Below are 20,066 nucleotides of genomic sequence, written 5' to 3'. Positions count from 1 at the left end.
GAGATTGCTCTGCTTATCAGATTGAGAGTTCTTCACACTTTCCTTCACTTCCTTCTCTGTAGATTCCTCTTTCAAAATGCAGTGATTTTCGCCATTTTCGCCATTCTCGCCATTGGAAACTTCTCTGTCATTCATTCCATTTAACTTACATTTTCCACCGGAGTCCTCGTTGTTATCTACAGAACTAACTTTTGATCCTCCACCGGAATTCGTGGAATCAACCGGAAATTTATCTACAAAAATTCTTGCACAAGAGCTCAAACCTAAAGCTTCCTCGGATAACCTCAACTTTTTCGATGAGGATTCACCCAACGAGACCTCCGATTCATCAAATGGAATTCTACGTTTCTTCGCTTCGGAACTATGGCTTCTACAATCATCGATAACTTCGATCGATTTATCCTTCTCAACTGTTTCCGCGGTCGATTGAACTTCCGAGTACAATCCTACATCCGTATCCCTCCCCAAATCAATAGCCTTCCAATCGTCAACATATTCAACGCTCACCTCTGCACCAATGGCGTCCGCCGCAACAGACCTCCGTCCATCGGAGCCGGTCGGCACCAACTCTTCCGGTGCAGTCTCGTACGAATGAGGGAGACTATCAGCATTCTCTTCCAAGCTATCAGGCAGAGATACCATGAAAATGCCGGTGGACTCCACATGGAACGCTTCGGAATCCGATGAATCAGAGTCAGAGTCGTCGTCACCGGATTTCGGTTTGCCGGTGAAGGGGCAGCGACGGAAGACATTCCCTGGCGAGCCAAAAACAACGGGATCGTCGTCATCATAAACGTTCATTGTGAGCGAAAAGACGAAGATCAATAGAAACAGAAATCTCCCTCTGAAAATTAATGGTAGAAATTAGGGTTTCGATTGAAATTCATGGTTGATTTTCAACTATTTCATTTATTAAATATATAAATTAATAAAGAACATTTCCGGCAACGTCGCGCGTTCGAACCCCATGGCGAGCGATTTATTTTTTGTTTTTGTTGTTTTTTCTTTATAAAGATTTGGGGGAAAATTAGGTTTATTTTTATTTTTTAATTTTAAATATTATTATTTTTTAAACTTTGATCGATAAAAAAATCCGACTGAAACAACACTTGATGCTTCAAATTAAGCCAATGACAACTTGTCTAAATTGAACCGTTAAGTAATCAGTTCATGCTGGTTTAGTTACGTTCTCTAGTTTATTTTATTATTCTTAGTGGTTCGACTTCAATTCCACAACCGAACCAAGTTGAACTTAACTTATTAGGCTCCTAATTAATAGGATAATTAAAAAAAAAAACCTTAAAAACCTTAAATATATGTTTTCGTTTCTAATATTCACCATTTCCCTTACCCTGATTGAACGAGGTAATGCAGAAGGAAAGACTCAACAAGTAATGATCCTCCACTCCGGCTCCTTCACTCCTTTATCTTTACAGTTCTAGAAACAAAGGAAAGACTCAACAAGAATTCGAGTTCACTACTGATCGAACCTTCTTTTACTCGATCTGTTCTACTTGCTCATTAATCTTTCTTGAGTCTTTACCGGAGAAAGAATCACTAGATTCTGATCAGGTGAATGAGTTTACAGTTGAGGAAATTCAATTAGAATAGGTTCAGAAGGTTCGAGAAGTAAGATCAGCTAGAATAGGTTCAGGAGGTAAGATCAGCCTCATTTTTTATTTTTAAAGAATTGTTAATTTCGTTTTTTAATTGACAAAATTTTGTTATATAATATTGAGTAAATAAATATTGAAATATTAAAAAATTTGCCTATTTTTTTTTTTTTTTTAAGGGAACTAGAATTTTTTATTTTTTTTTTGCTTAAAAATAAATATATTGTAATTTTCATTTTTCTTGCATTTTTTATTTTATTTAAAAAATGATGAAAATGAAAATATTGTTTTTAAAATTAAATATTGTAAAAATAATTAACATTTCTGCCCGCATCCGGGAAACTACGACCCGACCCGACTTGTTTTCAAGTTCGCGACTCTCTGAGAGAGGTAGAAGGAGGAGACGGTGGAATCCCGGCACCTTTCTTCTTGATTGGATTGGGATCTCGACTGGGAGGGCGAGAGAGAGAGAGAGAGAGAAATTGGCTGCTGCACAACAGAGAGAGAGAGAGACGTGGAATGAAATCTGGTAAAACCCACGAGTATAAGTGTTGGGCATTGCGGCAGTGCTCATTTGTTTGCTGGGTTTCTTCGTTCGTGGCTCCTGGTGTGTAAATTAGGTAATTATCTCTGTTTCTTCTTTTGTTCTTCATGTTTTCTTTTGTTCTTCTGTTCTGATTGAAGGTTGGATTTCTGCATGAAAGTAGTGTTTGAATTTATAAATGAATTCTCCTTGTAGCAACGATTGAATTTCTGCTTGTAGAACATAAGAAACAAGGTGTCCATAGGGGCATTTTCCAACTTTTAAAAGGGTGTCCAAATTGAGTAAATGAAAGGAGAACCCTGAGTCCTATGGGAGAGCCACTCTCCAATTGAAAAGATGAGAAAATGTCCTTCAATATAATCGATGAAAAAATAAGAAATGGAGAAAATTTAATGAAGGACGCACCAATGGGGTGATAAGATCATGGAAGCCAATGGTTGTACTAGAAAGATGTAGATGCTCCATTGTTTGTTAACTTTGGAAGTCATTTGCTCAAGAGCTAAGTTCTAATACTTCTTGATGTTCTTCCACGGTCCATGGGCTGTGTTTAGGTTCAAAGTTTCAATTTGCCATTTTCATGATTAAGGGCAATTTTTGTGTCAAGTTGGGTGTAGGCTAGTTTATGGGGGCTTTGGATGATGGAAACAACGAAATCTTTAGAGGAGAGTACTTATGTCGATATTTGACTTATACGATATTATCTCTTCTTCCTCCATTTTAATAGATATAATATCCCAGCTATAATAGTAATAGGATATAGGTGAGACTAGGAAATGATTGGTCTTAGCAATTCCCTTCCCATAAAAGCCTGGGAGGAGTATCTGAAACACGTAGAGACTATTCTAGAAGCTCTGCGTGAGCACCAACTTCAAGCCCATACGGAGTTGTGGAATTTCAACCTGATTTGGAGGATGGAGGATGTTGATTTGAATAGGGAGCCTGAACTTAGGTTCTTTGTTTATCTTTCGGCCTCTATTTCTAGTCCCTTTTGTAATTATTCACTTGGTCTTATTTCTCATGATGGGGTCCATTCGGGTAGTTTGGCTCCTTTTGTGGGCTTTTCTTTTTTGTATGTCTGTATTTTTTCATCATTTCTCAATGTAATTTAAGTTATTTTCATAAAAAAGAAAAAAAAGGGGAGAGGTTCCGTACATTGCATCGATGATCCCCTCCTCTATCGTGTGACTTCTCTCTTTGGTAACACCAGATCCAATTTGCTTGAAAGCCTGATTTTCGTTCTTTAAATTGATGAGGCCAATACCACCTCTATCAATAGGAGTTAATTTTTCTTGTTTAACAAGATGATTTCAGCAATGTAGGGAACAATATAGAAAAGCAAACTAATTCTCTAGAGAACAGGCTTTCCGGAACCTAAAGAAAAGCAAACTAGTTCTCTAGAGAACAGGAAACAATATAGAAAAGGAAACACAAAAAATAGGCTAATTCCCTTATTATATGGGATTACACCAATATTCCTCATATGAAGGTTATTCTTTCGATTCTCCTCCTCAAGCTATGGAATAGATATCATTCATTTCTAACTTGGATACTATCTCATGAAACAATAAGCTATGAAGTTCTTTTGTTTGCACATTTGCCAATTAAGCCGTGAGGGCACATAACTCATGCATACTAACCCCTTCTCTAACTATTCCTTAATAAAATGTAATTCGATTTCAATATGCTTTGTCCTATCATGCTGGACAGGATTATGAACAATATTGATGACTGATTTATTGTCACATTACAACTTTATCAGGTTTTTCCCTCAGTCTGTATGTTATCAAAGATTATCTTTAACCATAAAAGCTCACATAGTCCTTTTACAATGGCTCGAAAATCAAAATTCAACCATACATGTTTCCCGTATTTTTCTTCAATAGCGACTCTAGCCAACTTGCCTCTACTCTAGGCTCAAGATCCTTCCTATACAACATCACATCTCATTTCACCATCTAGTTTCTCAAAAACTTTGGCCCACATGCTTCCACATCGACCAAGAACCTCATCGAGATGTGTTTGAACCCTTCGTTGGGTCAAAACGGCCTTAAAATGCTCAATAGGAGCTTATCAGATGATTTCAACACTTACTAAAATCTATCGAGGCATTATAATGTTTACTAAGGCATAACTATGTAAACTGAAGCTTATTGAACCATTATAATGCTTGTCAAGACATATCGGCTCAAGACAGTGCTATCTAGGAACTTTCGAGTCCCACCAATGCTTCATGATGCTATTCCGAGCCTTAGAATGTCATTGGCTGTCGTAGTTTGCTCAAGCATGCTTATCAAGAACCGACCCATGAGTTAACTTTATATTTGGAACCTCTTGGACATCCATCTATTCGAGCACTATTGAGGCATGAACCCTTTTGTGCCCAGGCCAAGTCATTTCTACATACCATGCCAGAGCCCGATCCTATATTTCAATCTCTAACTCATTGAGGTAATGACTTGGGGTGTAACGCCCGCTTACCGGGGAGCCTGATTCACGGTTGCTACTACTGACACAAACTATAAACATAACACTCCAAACATCCTAAACAAGTTTTCAAAACATAACAAAAGTAAATATAACCAAAACAGACTCAAGTCTAGGTAGGATTCCTGAAGTCTCCAGCTCGTCCACACACTTGTCTCGATGCACTATATATCTTGTCTATTTGGAAAGAAGAATAAAGATAATTTTTTGTGAGTAATTAATTTACACAGTAAGTAGCTAACTTGTTATTAACAAGTTTTATTAAGTATCTTTCCAATATACTTCAAGTTTTATTCATAACAGGTTATTTATAAGTTTTTGGTCTGGATCGAGTCCTCAGTCCAACCTTCCTTGGCCCCTAGCCTTATCTACTAGGGCCTCTCTACCGTATGAAGGTATTCTAGCTACCTTAAACTTCAATCGTTTGCTTTGTTTATGCATACTACAAATTTCGAACTTGTATATAAGACTTGCTCTCTGTCAATTATAGCTTGTCTAGCACACAATCTAACGGTCAGGAATATTCATTGTTCCTAATTTAGCACACAATGCGTCGGTCAGGGGTTTCGCATGGATTGGTAGACTGAAATTAGTCATACACATCTCATATCGTATCAAGCTCATAAGCATAAACTAGAGTCATACATCATACATTTAATCATGTACTCTTAACATGCTCATATCGTATGCATGCATTCACGATTATTGATATTTAACTCATGTCATTTACACACACTTACCACTTTAGCTCCTAATAACATGGTCAACACGCTTTACTTGAATATAATACGTTTAAACTTGTTTAGGAGCTTCAATATGCTACTTACTTGGATTGTTAATCTCTTCTCTTTCATAATATGCTCATAATATGATATTTTCGTCATAGTTTCTCCTAATTGGACCTTATTTAATCATTTTCAAGGTTAGTATAGGCCAATATTAATATAGCACGTCAAAGGAGTTGAACGGACAAACTGAAACTCGAAACAAGCCTCCATGCGCTGACCTACGCGTCTCACTCCTCGACACTCTCGATTTCATGTGTGCGTGAGGCCTATGCACCTCACACGTATTCTTCCTTGGGCCTCTGTGGAAATTTCCCAATCTTTTTCTTTAATATCTGATGTGTCCTTAGTGCTTGATCTCCTCTTAGGCTCGTGATCTCGTGTCAAGTTCTTCTACAAAGATGTAGATCACACATTCACCAATCTATTGAGCCTAATCTCAAAGATTATCATGCATTGTATATCAAGAGTTCAAGATTTGCAACCCACAAGTGTTCTACATAACATACCTTTGATTTCCACACTCCAACTCCTGTCTTGGTCCCTTCTTCTCTGATTTAACTCCAAATACATACTACTTCCGTTCCTCTGAATCTTTAACACCCCACAACTCGAGTGAAGCTCGCCCAACTCCCATTAATTCTCAGATTTTACTCGACTTCGGTATGGGTTTTAAGTTGGATGTTCTTTTCCTCCATTTTTTGTCACTTGCCTTAATTTTCCCCATTTTCTTAAATCTTCATTTATCACTCTTCTTCTAACTCCACCACCGTTGGAAGGAAATGCCCCCCCACATGGGTCCTTTGCTTCCTTCCTCTCGGCCAGCAGCGCCTACTGCTGCCATTTTCTTTGTTGTTGTTGTTGTTGTTTTTTGAATTAATTAATTAATTATTCACTATTACTATTATTATTTTCCTATAAACACAATATTACACGAGGCCTTATCAAGCCTTTGTTAAGCTTGTCTTTGACACCCTTGATAATACTGCTGTTTTTAATCTTGCTTACACCTTAGCTTGATAATTTTGTCCATTCTTCATAGTATGTTGGATGATGCATTGTTCTCCTCGGTTGCATCATGATACCTGTCTTTCTCAGCTTTCACGTTGCTCAATGGGCTCCACTTGCGTGTCCCTTTCTATTTGTCTGCACGTAGGAGTCCCAACCTACTCTTTTCATAGTATGGTTGTGACATTCTTCATCGCTTAAACTAGACATTGTCTTGATAATGATCAAAACTTTGGGTTGACTGCTAGCTGGCCCGTTGTAAATAATCATGCATCAGGAACTGCGCACTACTTACGACTTATACCACTAATAAACCTTTCCTTGGCCTTCAGACTCACAACATAAGCATGGCCACAGAGCTATCCTAAAGACATGGTCACTGAGACCCTAATGTAGACACAACAAAGTTTCTAACGCCTCTTGTTTAGCTAGGGGACACTTGTCCCTACATAACTTTGACACTTCTCTCGGCCAATTCTCATCTTAGTTGTCTCTTGTGGCAAACGCAACAAATGATGCTTCATTCTAGTTTTGTTGCAACTTGTCTCTTCTTGGTTCTTATATTCAGCCTGGTACTCCTTTATGAACAAATGCTGGTCTTGATAACTTCTTGTGAACCCACCCACTTATGCATGTGTAAATGACTCAAGGGATACACGTGCTCAATTCTCTTGGATCACTTCTATGGGCAAACGATCAATTCTAATGAGTTACTTCCATCTCTTGAAGAACTTCTGCAAGTATTGCTTGCATTTCTCATGCTCACTTTTCTTGGAGCACTTCTGCAAGCGTTGCTTGCATCTCTCATGCTAGGTTCTCTTGAGTGATTTTCCTTTCTTTATGGCTCTCTCTTAGCCATGATTGTCCACTCTCAATACTACTTATTTTCCTTTTCTTCAACTGGCTTTTAACTCGGCCACATTGTCCACCCACATGAACTTCATCAATGCCCACTTGGTCCTTCTCTTGCTTTATAGCTCTCTCTTAGCCACGAATGTCCACTATATAGACTACTATTTTCTTTTTTCAACTGGCTTTTAACTTAACCACATTGTTCACCCACATGGATTTTATCAATGCTCACTTTACACATGACGGATGCCTGTCATTGACCCTCAACTTCTCTGCTTGCAGCCATTAGCATTATCCTTTTGGTGGCATTGGTTCTTTGGAAGATACCCAACCTCGTACACCTTTTGAACATCTCTTACCTGCATACGAATCCCTATACCCTTGGCATATGAGCTTGATTCTTGATTTCTAATGGGTAAGACTCCCTTCAACGATGTCTCAACACACGATACTCTTGAATCTCAAAGAGTGTGATTTCTACCCACAACACTACATGGAACACACGACACTCCTGAATCTCAAGGAGTCTAGCTTCACCCATAATACTCCATGGGGCACCATAAATTGTCTTTATTACTTTTCCATTGATTGTCTCTTTCGTTGTTTCTTTCTTTATCTACAACGAATGCTTATGCATTTACATCGGGTGGTTTGTCAAGCATAATACTTTTTCTGCTCTCTTCTGTTTGAATAAGGGAGATTGTATCTTCTTGAGATGATGTTTCCTATTTTTCGATGATGTGCGCTCGATCTTGGTCAAACTCGTTGCGTCTGGCCAAAACGTCATAGACACGATTTGTTTCAATAAATTTCTTTATAATTAAGGCATCTGCAATGTACTTCATCTCAAATACCCAATAACAATCGAGTTCTTGCCACAATGTTTATAAGGAAAACATAAATCATTCTCGGAAACCTATACTTAATCGGAAGAACTCCAATGCTTGCAATGTTGACAACTTGAAGGAAATCTTTTGAGCTCCTCATAGCCAGAAGAAAAAACCTAAGGTGTATCTTGTTCTTTTTGTCACATGCTGCATTCCCGACTAATTCCAAAACCTCAGCAACAAGGTATTTGAGGACGGTGGCCAAGTAGATTAGAGCACCTACAACAGTGCGCTTTACGTAGCGACCTTTCTTTAGGTATCATCCGATTCTTCCAACCGAGAATCGGAATCCAGCCTTGACAGACTTAGAGATCTTAGTTTTGTCACCTCATTTTCTCCCTCCAATGCCCTTGGATCCATCCATTTTGAATACTTCAAAATTGAATCTCAAAATTTGAAGCTTTGTGACAACGATTGGAAGAAAAACTTGAGATTTTTCTGTCATGATGGTGGAACAAAGAGAAGGCAGGACTTGGTCACCGTGAATGATCGGCACCTATGAAAGCTTCTCCGACTTTAGATTCAATTGACTATGAAGGCTCTGATATCATGTTGAAAGAGTAATTTGTACTACTCTCCTTATGTTAAAAGAGTAACTTGTATTACTCTCCTTTCTTATTATTCCTCAAAGAAGTACATATGCTTATTTATAATAAAGAAAAGCTAACTAATTCTCTAAGGGATAGGAAATAATACATAAAAGGAAAGGGAGGTTACCTTACCTTAGCCTTCTAGAGGCGATTTAAAAGTTGATGAAGCATTAAAGGTGGTTTAATAGTTTTTCTTACTAAGCATGAGTTATTAATCTTCCTCATTATGTCATTTTAATGTTTCATCCGTACTGGCTCCTTTTATTATACCATCGTTATGTTTTGAGTCATGTCTTTTCTTTTATTCTTTTTCTTTTTCTATCTTTAGTATTCTTTATTGATTATTTTTTCTATTATGATCAAGGCTCATGCCATGTTTAGCTTGAGGCTTGCGGATTTCCTCTTCAAGACATAGTCCTCGAGGTTTCAGCTTTTACGGACTTCCATTACCCTGCACCTTAGTTCCAAATCCAGCTAAATTCAAATCTCCATGAGCAACTATGTCGCTCAAATGTAACGATTCCATGGAGAGGATTCAAAGGTTGAGTATTGAAAATGGCGATTCTTTTCCACATTCAGAGCTACTTAAATATAAAAGACGTAAAGTCTCTGTTGTCCGGGATTTCCCTCCTGGCTGTGGCCGGAGTGTTTTGCAAAATAATTCAATCCCCATAAAAGGTGTGATAGGTGATATAATAGAGAGTTCTCTGTCAGTGCATCATGAAGTGTTGGGAAGTGTGAAGATGTCAAATGCACATACTGCTTTAGACTTTGCCACAAAAGGAACCAATATTTTGCGTCTAGAAGATGGTCACAGTACAGTGAAGGCTGCATCATCATTGTTGGCTGAGGATTTGGAAAGCAGAGATGGATTGTCTAAAAATATAAAATATTCTGCAGAAGATGAACCTTTATCGAAAGCCTTGCATGGAGTGGTTGTTTCTGCTAGAAAAGAAGAGGTACTTGAGCCCAGTAAGTTGAGGCCATGCTCACCACCCAATTACCCCACCTTTGTTTCTAATGGCAAAAACGTGAAGAAGGTTGTGGTTAGAAAATACCCTCCTAGAAGAGTAGTTTCAGCTGTTAGAGACTTCCCTCCCTTCTGTGGACAAAACGCCCCTCCTTTATCCAATGTGGAGTGTCTCCCAGTGATTGACTCTCAAAACAATTTCGAGCATCATTATAAGTCGTTAAATTTGGATAAGGATGTAGAATGTGTGGCAGATAATGCTCACAAAGAGAAACACAATATTGAATTGACAGAGGATGTGGCCAAGCTAACCATGGATAAAATTTGTGCTGATTTGATTGAGGAAACTATTAAAGCAACAGAGATGCAAAGTAAATGTGGATTGAGAAACGAATGTACATTAGAAAAATGCACAAAAACTTCCTGTAGTGATCAATCCAAGCTTGATAACAAGTGTCAGAGTACTCTAAATGAAGTGAAAGAAGGTTTGGAGGAAAATTTCAGTCAGGAAATTGTGGTTTTCAGAGGAGAGGCACCTCCAAAAGAAAATATTTTGGATACGCCCTCCAATCAGAAGCAATTGAAACTTGTACCCTTGGAGGAAACCCTTTCATCTGAAAGACTTATTGTGTTAGGTCTTATGGCTTCATCAAATTGTCCTTGGAGGCAAGGTAAATCGAACAACAAGCCCTCTCCAGGAGGTGGCTCAAGTGGAAGAAAATTGAAGAAACGTGGGCAGCTAGAGAAAACGGAACCAATTTTAAGGAAGGAGGATGCAAGAGAGAATCACAAAAATTCTTCAAAGAAGACATCTTCCGTTAAAAGCGATGCTGTTAATGGGGATATGCATCAGCTTGTTATTGCAGATAGCAGTATAAGTGTCAGTGACGATGAAAATAACGATTCTCATTTGAATCTTAGATCCTATAATACTGATGTGAGCCTTATTCCATTCTCTCAAATTAATGAAATTGGAAATGAGCATGGTAGTGATTCTAAAGGTACTAGGACTAGAGTAAGGGAGACATTGCGGCTTTTCCAAGCTGTATGTAGGAAGCTCTTGCAGGAAGAAGAAGCAGGGAAGAAGGTCCCAGGAAATGCCTCTAGGAGGATTGATTTTATAGCAGCAAAAATCCTCAGGGATAAGGGGAAATATGTTAATGTGTGTAAACAAATTTTAGGACCAGTCCCTGGAGTTGAAGTTGGGGATGAGTTTCGATATAGGATAGAACTTAATATTATTGGACTTCATCGCCAAGTTCAGGGTGGGATAGATTATGTAAAGTGTGGTAAAAAGATCCTTGCTACTAGTATTGTTGCATCAGGGGGCTACACTAATAACCTTGATAACTCAGATGTCTTGATTTATACAGGGCAAGGAGGAAATATGATGAATTCAGACAAAAAACCTGAAGACCAAAAACTTGAACGAGGAAACCTTGCGTTAAAGAATAGTTTTGATGAAAAGAGTCCCGTTAGAGTGATTCGTGGCTATGAGTCGTCTGATGGAAAAACGTATGTTTTCGATGGGCTATATTTGGTGGAGAAATGGTGGCAAGATATGGGTCCTCATGGTAAACTTATTTACAAGTTTCAGTTGTGTCGAATTCCGGGTCAACCTGAACTTGCTTGGAAAGAATTAAAGAGGTCTAAAAAATTCAAAGTAAGAGAAGGTCTTTGTGCGGAGGATATTTCTCAAGGGAAAGAATCAATTCCTGTTTGTGCAGTGAACATCATAGATGATGAGAAGCCACCACCATTTAGTTACATCAATAAAGTGATATATCCTGATTGGTGTCGCCCAATTCCTCTCAGGGGTTGTGATTGTACTGCAGGGTGCTCAGATTCTGAGAGATGTCATTGTGCAGTCTTGAATGGAGGAGAGATCCCATTTAATCATAATGGGGCTATTGTTGAGGCAAAGTCTCTTGTCTATGAGTGTGGTCCTTCATGCAAGTGTCCTCCTTCTTGTCATAATCGAGTCGGTCAGCGTGGTATCAAATTTCAATTGGAAGTTTTTAAAACCAAATCAAGGGGATGGGGTGTGAGATCCCTAAATTCAATCCCCTCGGGAAGTTTTATTTGTGAGTATGTAGGGGAGCTTCTCGAGGATAAGGAAGCCGAACAAAGAACTGGTAACGATGAGTACTTGTTTGATATTGGGAATAACTTCAGTGACAATTCTCTCTGGGATGGACTTTCAACCCTCCTGCCCGACACACAGGCGAATGCTTGTGATATTGTGGAGGATGGTAGTTTTACCATTGATGCGGCAAATTATGGTAATATTGGGAGATTTATCAACCATAGTTGCTCACCCAATCTTTACGCCCAAAATGTTCTTTATGATCACGAGGATAAGCGAATTCCACATATTATGTTCTTTGCCGCCGAGAATATTCCTCCCTTACAGGAACTATCATACCATTACAATTATATGATCGATCAAGTTCGTGATTCTGATGGAAATGTTAAAAAGAAGAGATGTCACTGTGGTTCCGCGGAGTGTACTGGTTGGATGTATTGAGTTTTGGCCAAGAAGTTCCAATCAATCAACAGAATTGTATGTTTCTTCTTAGGTAAGTTCCGACAAATCCTTCTTCTTTATAATCGTATCTTTTCCACATTTCGCTGTTATTTTTGTGGTCTTGGTATAGATGCATGCATGCCTCATTAGCTCAATTGAATCTAGTCTCATGCTATCGACATGATACCATTGCTATTAAATTTGGATCATGTATTCGTTCTATCATCTGTGGCAATTTTTCCTGAGGTCCCTCATCATTTCCCTTGGTGAGTTGCCCTAATTGATCTCCTCTATTCCAAATCAAACTGTTTCTCACAAGATTACATTTTTTTTTTCTTAGAATACCTAAATTTCCTAGTTATTAATGCAAAGGGGAAAGAATTTGGATATGTCCCGGTTCATTCTCCATAAAGAAGGCAATAGATTGTTCATGTTTGCTTTTTAAATACTTTAGATTTTGGAATGACTAGAAAATCTGAGAATGCATCATAAGGATGTTGACAAATTTTCCTTTGCATCTGGATTAATCCCAAGAACAATCATTTGATTGTATAACATTGAACATTGAACATTGAACATTGAACATTGAAGATTTTAAAAGGTATTTAACATTGTTCAGATTCCAAGAAAGAACATTTTTTAAGATATGAACTAGAATATTTTCATAGTACACTCCCACAAATTTATTAATTGATTGATTCTGGTTGCTGGGGGAATTTTCCTTGTTGGATGATCCCCAAATAGAATGGATGGTGGAATGTTCGACTGGCAGTCTCTTTAAGAATAGAGTTAGGATTTTGTGACAGTGTGTGGTCAAAGCTTTGCTTTGGCGTCTCTGGAATGGAAGGAACCGTAGGGTTTTGTGAAGAAGACAGTATTTTTTGAAACGTTGTACAGTTCAATCTCCTAGTGGCGTCCGATCCACAAAGTTATTTTGTAATTGTGGCCTTCTTTTGATTTTGCTTGATTGGAAGTTGTTTTTGTAGACTCTTGTTGGGAGAGGTTTCCTCTACCTGACCCATAGGCTTTTATTTTGTGATTGATACAAGTCTCTTTTCGAATTAAAGGCTAAGTCTTGTGCAGGCTAGCTTCTTCGCTATCATTTGGGGTATTTGATTTGTGCACAATAATAGGGTTTTCAAATAGGTTGAGAGGTTGTGTGGCGAGGTTTGGGAGTTGGGTAGATTTAATGTCTCAATTTGGGCGTTGTCCCCAGGCCTTTTTGTAACTATGACCTTGGATGATTGATTTTGTACCGGCTCAAGCCTACCGCTAGCATTGTCCTCTTTGGGCTTCCCCTCAAAGTTTTTAAAACGCGTATGTTAGGGAGAGGTTTTCACACCCTTATAAAGGGTGTTTCGTTCTCCTCTCCAACTGATGAAGGATCTCACAATCCACCCCCCTTTAAGACCCAGCGTCCTCGCTGGCCCTTGTTCCTTTCTCTAATGGATGTGGGACCACCACCAAATCCACTTCCCTTCGGGGTCCAACGTCCTTATTGGCACACTGCCTCGTGTCTACCCCCCTTCGGGGAACAGCCTCCTCGCTGGAATGTCGCCCAGTGTCTGGCTCTGATACCAATTGTAACAGCCCAAGTCCACCGCTAGCAGATATTGTCCTCTTTAGGCTTTCCCTTTCGGGCTTCCCCTCAAGGTTTTTAAAACGCGTCTGCTAGGGAGAGGTTTTCACACCCTTAAAAAGGGTTTTTCGTTCTCCTCTCCAACCGATGTAGGATCTCACAATCCACCCCCCTTTAGGGCCCAGTGTCCTCGCTGGCACTCATTCCTTTCTCCAATGGATGTGGGACCACCACCAAATCCACTACCCTTCGGGGCCTAACGTCCTTACTGGCACATTGCCTCGTGTCTAGCCCCCTTCGGGGAACAGCCTTCTCGCTGGCACATCGCCTGGTGTCTGTCTCTGATACCATTTGTAACGGCCCAAGCCCACCGGTAGCAGATATTGTCTTATTTGGGCTTTCCCTTTCAGGCTTCCCCTCAAGGTTTTTAAAACGCGTCTACTAGGGAGAGGTTTCCACACCCTTATAAAGGGTGTTTCGTTCTCCTCCCCGACCAATGTGGGATCTCACAAATTTTACTGGACGGAATTCTTTTCAATAATGTTTCCTCTTTTTGTAGGGCTTGTAGAACAAAAGAAATAGCTGGTAGAACAAAAAACATCAGTTTCTTTATTAATCGAAAAATCTTTGACTTTTTCCATATCTCTTTCTGTTCGTTTGAAGTGAGTCCCGACATGTATATGCCCAACTTTTATGTTTTAAAACCACATGTTTTACTTTCTTTTCTTTGGATGTGCCCATGTATTCAAAATAATAATAATAATAATAATTCACACATTTAACCCAACCAAATAAGTGCTAGATACTCATCCTGTCATTGAAGCTAGGGAGACCAATTTTCATTTTGAAATTGGCCTGCTTACTGGAGACTTTCTCTCTCTGCTGATGTCTATTGGTTGAAAATCGAGAGGTCTAGATGCGAAATCGTCATCATTGGAGGATTTAGACTCAAATCCAATTGGGCATGCTTGATCGTTAGTCTTTTTTGGCATTCGTCTGCCGACATCTAAAACATTTTCTGGGCACTCACTCCTTCATTGTTCATCTTTCCAGTCGTTGGTTTGTTCGTTCTTCCTTTCCCTTGTCGATAGGTATTGAATGTGGATGGGCCTTATTACCCTCCACCTTTCTTCCCAAAGCCACGGCCTCGTTACTTCTTGATATTTACTAGACCATCAACGAAGATGTTATTCAGACTTGGCCAGAAGTGTCAGTAACTAATCAGTTTCCTTGGGCGTAATGTTGATATTGATTGTATAGTAGTAGCTCGTAGTTCACCGGAAGAAACTGGCTCCTCATCGACTTCAACATCTTTGGTCAAAACCTAATAGATCTCTTATCCTATCTCCTTATATTGTCTTTGTAATTGATCCCCCATGTGGAGGCCTCTCCTTTCAACTTGTAGATCACCAATTTCACCTTCTTGTCTTCTTGAGTATTGGTGTAAATTGTAATCGAAAAGGGATTCCACTTCTTTGACCCAATCTTGAAATGTTTCAACATCAAACTTCCCATTGAATGTTGGGAGGTCTACTTTTATTTTGTAATCACAATCGTCTTAGGGTTGATAATGTTGGTCTCTTCCCCTTTGTCCAGGATATTCATAGTTTACCCTCAAATATGGACCTTCGTCCTCACTCGAGCTATTGTGAACTTGAAATCTTGGATCGGCAAATCGTGGTTCAGGAGTTGAGAGCGATGATAGATTGTTTTTATTGGGAGCTCTTGAGGTCATAGATAAAATTGAAGCTCCTCTTTCCAATAATATTGTAGAATTTTGTTGTCGAAGGATTAACCTAAAGTTAGGAGATATTTGTGTAAGTCATGAGCTAGTATCGAAGTTGGGAATGAATGATATCTATTACTCGGAGAAGGATATACTTTTTTCAGTTAAAGCCTTCGACTTTTGGTGCGGTTCTAAGATTACTTCTCTACTCTTCCCTTGATTCTTCCATGCTAAGGACACGTTGAGAGATTGACCTTAGGGCGAGGATTTTAACCTCTTTGCTGGTTTGAGCTGTGTCATTACCGAAGGTGGTGGGGTTTTTTTGCCCCGCCATGTCAGATCCCTTCGTCACGAGCTCTAATACCAAAACTAGTGTAGCCCAAGTCTTGGAGGTTTCTTGAAATGAATCTTTAATCAATGTTCTATCAATTACAACCTAGGGACCTCTATTAAAAGCTTCAAACTAACCTTTGAACATCTAAACAACCCCAGGTTCCTATTTGATCACCATTGTGGAAGCCAAAGTCAATAGACCATTTCTAGGTTAAATTATACCCAAAAAAAATTCCTTTTAAAAAACAATTGAGCTAACGGAAAGACGTGGTACATAATCTATGTCTTCGTTCTGGTAGTCCATTAGCAAGTACGGAAACTGTCTTTAAATATCGGGTTTTCATCGATTCACATTAAAAAAAAAAGCTCTTTGTATCATTAGAAACGACCTAATTGGTTTTCGAGACGTCGTGCTTCATGGAGTTTGATTTAAAAGAACCCTTAATCTTGAAAGTTATGTATTTGGAGGGCTAAGGCTTGAACAGGAGACTGTATATGCTCTCCTTTACCCTTTTGTTAAACTCTAAGCTACAACTCAGTTGCCATTAGACAACTTTATCTGAGAAAGCTAATGGAAAAGTTTTTCTAGATAACTTTAAAGGTTAAAAAGGGTAAAACGAAACTTTCCAACTTGAACCTAGCTGAACTAGTTGAAGTATATGTCTCGACCATGTTCACCTATAGGATGTTGTTGTGGATGTCTGAGTAGCATGTATCTGCATGTGATGACTGAGATGTAATATTGTCTCTCAACAGGTAGAAGAATGGCTCGGAAACTTACTATCTTTTCCAAGTAGCCATCGTTCGAGCCACTTTTTATGCCCGTTCTCAACCCATGACCAATATGAGCTCGAAGTTTCTTTTGTAACTCCCGGAACTTCTTCGTAGTGGCTCCGTTCAGAAAAGAGATGCCTTGGAGGCAGGAGTTACTGACTTATGCTATTTTGAGTTGAAGTTTCAGCAGAAAATGAACAAAACGACGTACTTGGTTCCATCGGATTATTGTTTTAAAGGCAATGTATAATGAAAAGAATGCTCTTCTTAACACAACAGGCATAGCTTTGATGATAGGGGGGTGCTCCGGTTTCATTGAGATGTGTATCTATCTACCTCATCTAGTGTTGGCTGAGACTTTAGTGTCGAATTGTATTGCCATGTAACAATTTTCATGTTGCAAATTATGAGTTGATTTTTCCTGTTGTAATGGAAATACTGGGAAGGATTTTGACCCTTAACCATGTAGATACTTTGAAGTAATGCAATAACATAATTAACTTGAAAAAATGCAACCATTTGTTGTTTCTGTAAATGATATTCTATTGAATTTTGGTAAATTGTAGTGTTCATCCTGTAGAAATGGCTGATATTTATTCAGATAACATAAAAGGCAGGAGTTTCTGGTTGAAGATGAACATCAATAATGTTCATCAGTTTTCCTTTTTTGCAGCATTGTTCTAGAGTTGAATTCAGCAAGTTCCTCAGAGATTGGAAGTTGATAAGCTCACAATACTGTGAGGATTCCAGAGTTCAGTTCTCAGAGGCTTTTTTCAGGTCAGATATAACTCCCTGATCTTCAGTTCTTTCATTTTATAGTACCTGATGGAAGTAAATGATATGCAATTTAGTGCACAGTTTCAATAACATATGATAAATTGGTAGCACTTTGTAATTCTGGTACCTTATCTATGATATCATATTCAACTGCTTTGCTGGGACTCGAATATTTTGGCCGCCGGCATAAAGCTTAACCTTCAATATCGATTTTAAAAAAGAAAGAACTGTTGGTTCATTTATTGATACTTGTTTAGAGGGAACAATGTAAATTTTCAACTTTACAGTCCTGAACCATGCTGCTGTCCATTGGTGGAATGTGAGTGTTTATGTGTCGGCTCAAGCCCACTGCTAGCAAATATTGTCTCTTTAGACTTTTCTTTTTGGGCTTTCTCTCAAGATTTTTAGACAGTGTTGCTACGTTTCCACACCTTTATAAAGAATGGTTCGTTCTTCTCCCCAACCGATGTGAGATCTCACAATCCACCTCCCTTCGGGGCCCAGCATTTTTGCGGACACTCATTCCCCTCTCCACTTAGTGTGGGATCCCCCAATCCATTCTCTTCGTGGCCTAGTGTCCTTGCTGGTACACCACCACGTGTCCACTCCCTTCGGGGTTCAACCTTCTCGCTGGCACATCACCCGGTGTCTAGCTCTGATACCATTTGTAACGGTCCAAGCCCACCGCTAGGAGATATTGTCTTCTTTTGGCTTTCCCTTTCGGGCTTCCCTCAAGGTTTTTAAAACGCGTTTGCTAGGTTTGCACACCTTTATAAAGAATGTTTCGTTCTCCTCCCCAACCGATGTGCAATCTCACAATCCACCTCCCTTTGAGGCCCAACGTCCTCGCTAATACTCATTCCCTCCTCCAATCAATGTGCGACCCTCCAACCCCTTCAAGCCTAGCGTTCTTGTTGGTACACCGCCTCGTGTCCACCCCCTTTTGGGTTCAACCTTCTCGCTGGCACATCACCCGGTGTCTAGCTCTGATACCATTTGTAACGGTCCAAGCCCACCGCTAGGAGATATTGTCTTCTTTTGTCTTTCCCTTTCGGGCTTCCCTCAAGATTTTTAAAACGCGTCTGCTAGGTTTGCACACCTTTATAAAGAATGTTTCGTTCTCCTCCCCAACCGATGTGGGATCTCACAATCCACCTCCCTTTGAGGCCCAACGTCCTTGCTAGCACTCATTCCCTCCTCCAATCAATGTGGGACCCTTCAAGCCTAGCGTCCTTGCTGGTACACTGTCTCGTGTCCACCCCTCTTTGGAGGCTCAGCCTCCTCACTGGCACATCACCCGGTGTCTAGCTTTGATACCATTTGTAATGGTCCAAGCCCACCGCTAGTAGATATTGTCCTCTTTGCACTTCTTCTTTCAGGCCTTCCCTCAAGATTTCTAAAACGCGTTTGCTAGGGAAAGGTTTTCACAATCTTATGAAGAATACTTCGTTCTCCTCCCCCAACCGATGTGGGATTTCATAGTTTGGTTTAGTTTATGCACCTCGACTATTTTAATTGGACAACCACCGAATCATACTATATTTGGTTGTCAAACTAGCTTATTATAAGATATTTTTAAATCTATAATACGGGAATGAAGAAAAGGTTTAAATCTATAATACGGGAATGAAGAAAAGGAAATCCAGTAAACAAATTTCAACCATGATCTTACCAGTTCTGCCTTCATATTTTGTATTCATTTTCTAGTGAAATCAACGTCGGTTGCGGGACTCTGAAACCTTGCAACTATTTTGTATTCATTTTCTAGTGAAATCAACGTCGGTTGCGGGACTCTGAAACCTTGCAATTAGTTGCAGATTGAATTTTTAACTGCCCAAAACAATATTGAAAGACCATTCATTTTCTAGTGAAATCAACTTCTGTTGCGTGACTCTGGAAGTTAAGAAATGAGTAGAAGAACAAGGAGGAAAACAAAGACATCCATTGCTGATAGAATACATGCTATTATCATTATTGTTGACGAGGGCTATGTAGAACGGCTTCACTGATCACCAGCTGCCTTCTCGAGGATTCTAAAGAACAAAGGTAACTGTTCAAATCCACAACTAGCAAATATTGTTTTCTTTGGACTTTTCTTTTTCGACTTTTCCTGATCACCAGCTGCCTTCTCGAGGATTCTAAAGAACAAAGGTAACTGTTCAAATCCACAACTAGCAAATATTGTTCTCTTTGGGCTTTTCTTTTTCGACTTTTCCTCAAGGTTTTAAAACGTGTCTGTTAGAGAGAGGTTTTTACACCTAATAAATAATGTTTTGTTCCCCTCTCCAACCGACGTGTGATCTCATAATCCACTTTTCTTTTGGGTCCAGCATGTTCGCTGACACTCGTTCCCCTCTCAAATATCAACTCCGTGACGAACGGGCAAGAGTCGTGCTGAGTAAACGATTCTTGTATAAATAAGATGCCAAATATGGAGAAAGTTGCTCTAGATGACCTCTCTCGTTTCTTGGGGAGGTAAATGATCTATTGGACAGGTTTTTAACGTACCACCAATGTACCACCTCCTAATAATGCAAACGTCCTGCCCTAAGAAAAATTTCACCAAGACTCTCCTTAAATCACCCTGAATCTCTTTAAAATATGTAAAGAAAGAAAT

The 20,066-nt window shown here is 39.3% G+C and overlaps 1 protein-coding gene across 9 annotated transcripts; it reads left to right on the top strand.

Annotated features, from left to right (window-relative positions):
- The first annotated feature begins 1,955 nt into the window (after positions 1 to 1,955).
- LOC111809848 (histone-lysine N-methyltransferase, H3 lysine-9 specific SUVH6-like) lies at positions 1,956 to 19,623 on the top strand. Of its 9 annotated transcripts, XM_023696296.1 has the most exons (5): positions 1,956 to 2,233; positions 4,945 to 5,036; positions 9,128 to 12,312; positions 17,346 to 17,449; positions 19,355 to 19,623. In XM_023696296.1, exon 3 carries the CDS (start codon positions 9,264 to 9,266, stop codon positions 12,258 to 12,260), a length of 2,997 nt encoding a protein of 998 aa, XP_023552064.1. In that variant the 5' UTR covers positions 1,956 to 2,233; positions 4,945 to 5,036; positions 9,128 to 9,263; the 3' UTR covers positions 12,261 to 12,312; positions 17,346 to 17,449; positions 19,355 to 19,623. The 9 variants fall into 9 exon arrangements, with proteins under 9 accessions (XP_023552064.1, XP_023552063.1, XP_023552058.1 ...); XM_023696295.1 differs by lacking the exon at positions 4,945 to 5,036 and having other exon boundaries at positions 19,365 to 19,623; XM_023696290.1 differs by lacking the exon at positions 4,945 to 5,036.
- The last annotated feature ends 443 nt before the right edge of the window (positions 19,624 to 20,066 follow it).

This window comes from Cucurbita pepo, chromosome LG14 (assembly GCF_002806865.2).
Source record: "Cucurbita pepo subsp. pepo cultivar mu-cu-16 chromosome LG14, ASM280686v2, whole genome shotgun sequence".
In the NCBI taxonomy this organism is placed as follows: Eukaryota; Viridiplantae; Streptophyta; class Magnoliopsida; order Cucurbitales; family Cucurbitaceae; genus Cucurbita; species Cucurbita pepo.
Note: the sequence above shows the minus strand (reverse complement) of the source record. Positions and strands in the feature narration are given on the sequence as shown.

Bases quoted from the DNA above. Each gene is read 5' to 3' on its own strand.
- LOC111809848 (XM_023696295.1), top strand. From the start codon at position 9,264: ATGTCGCTCAAATGTAACGATTCCATGGAGAGGATTCAAAGGTTGAGT.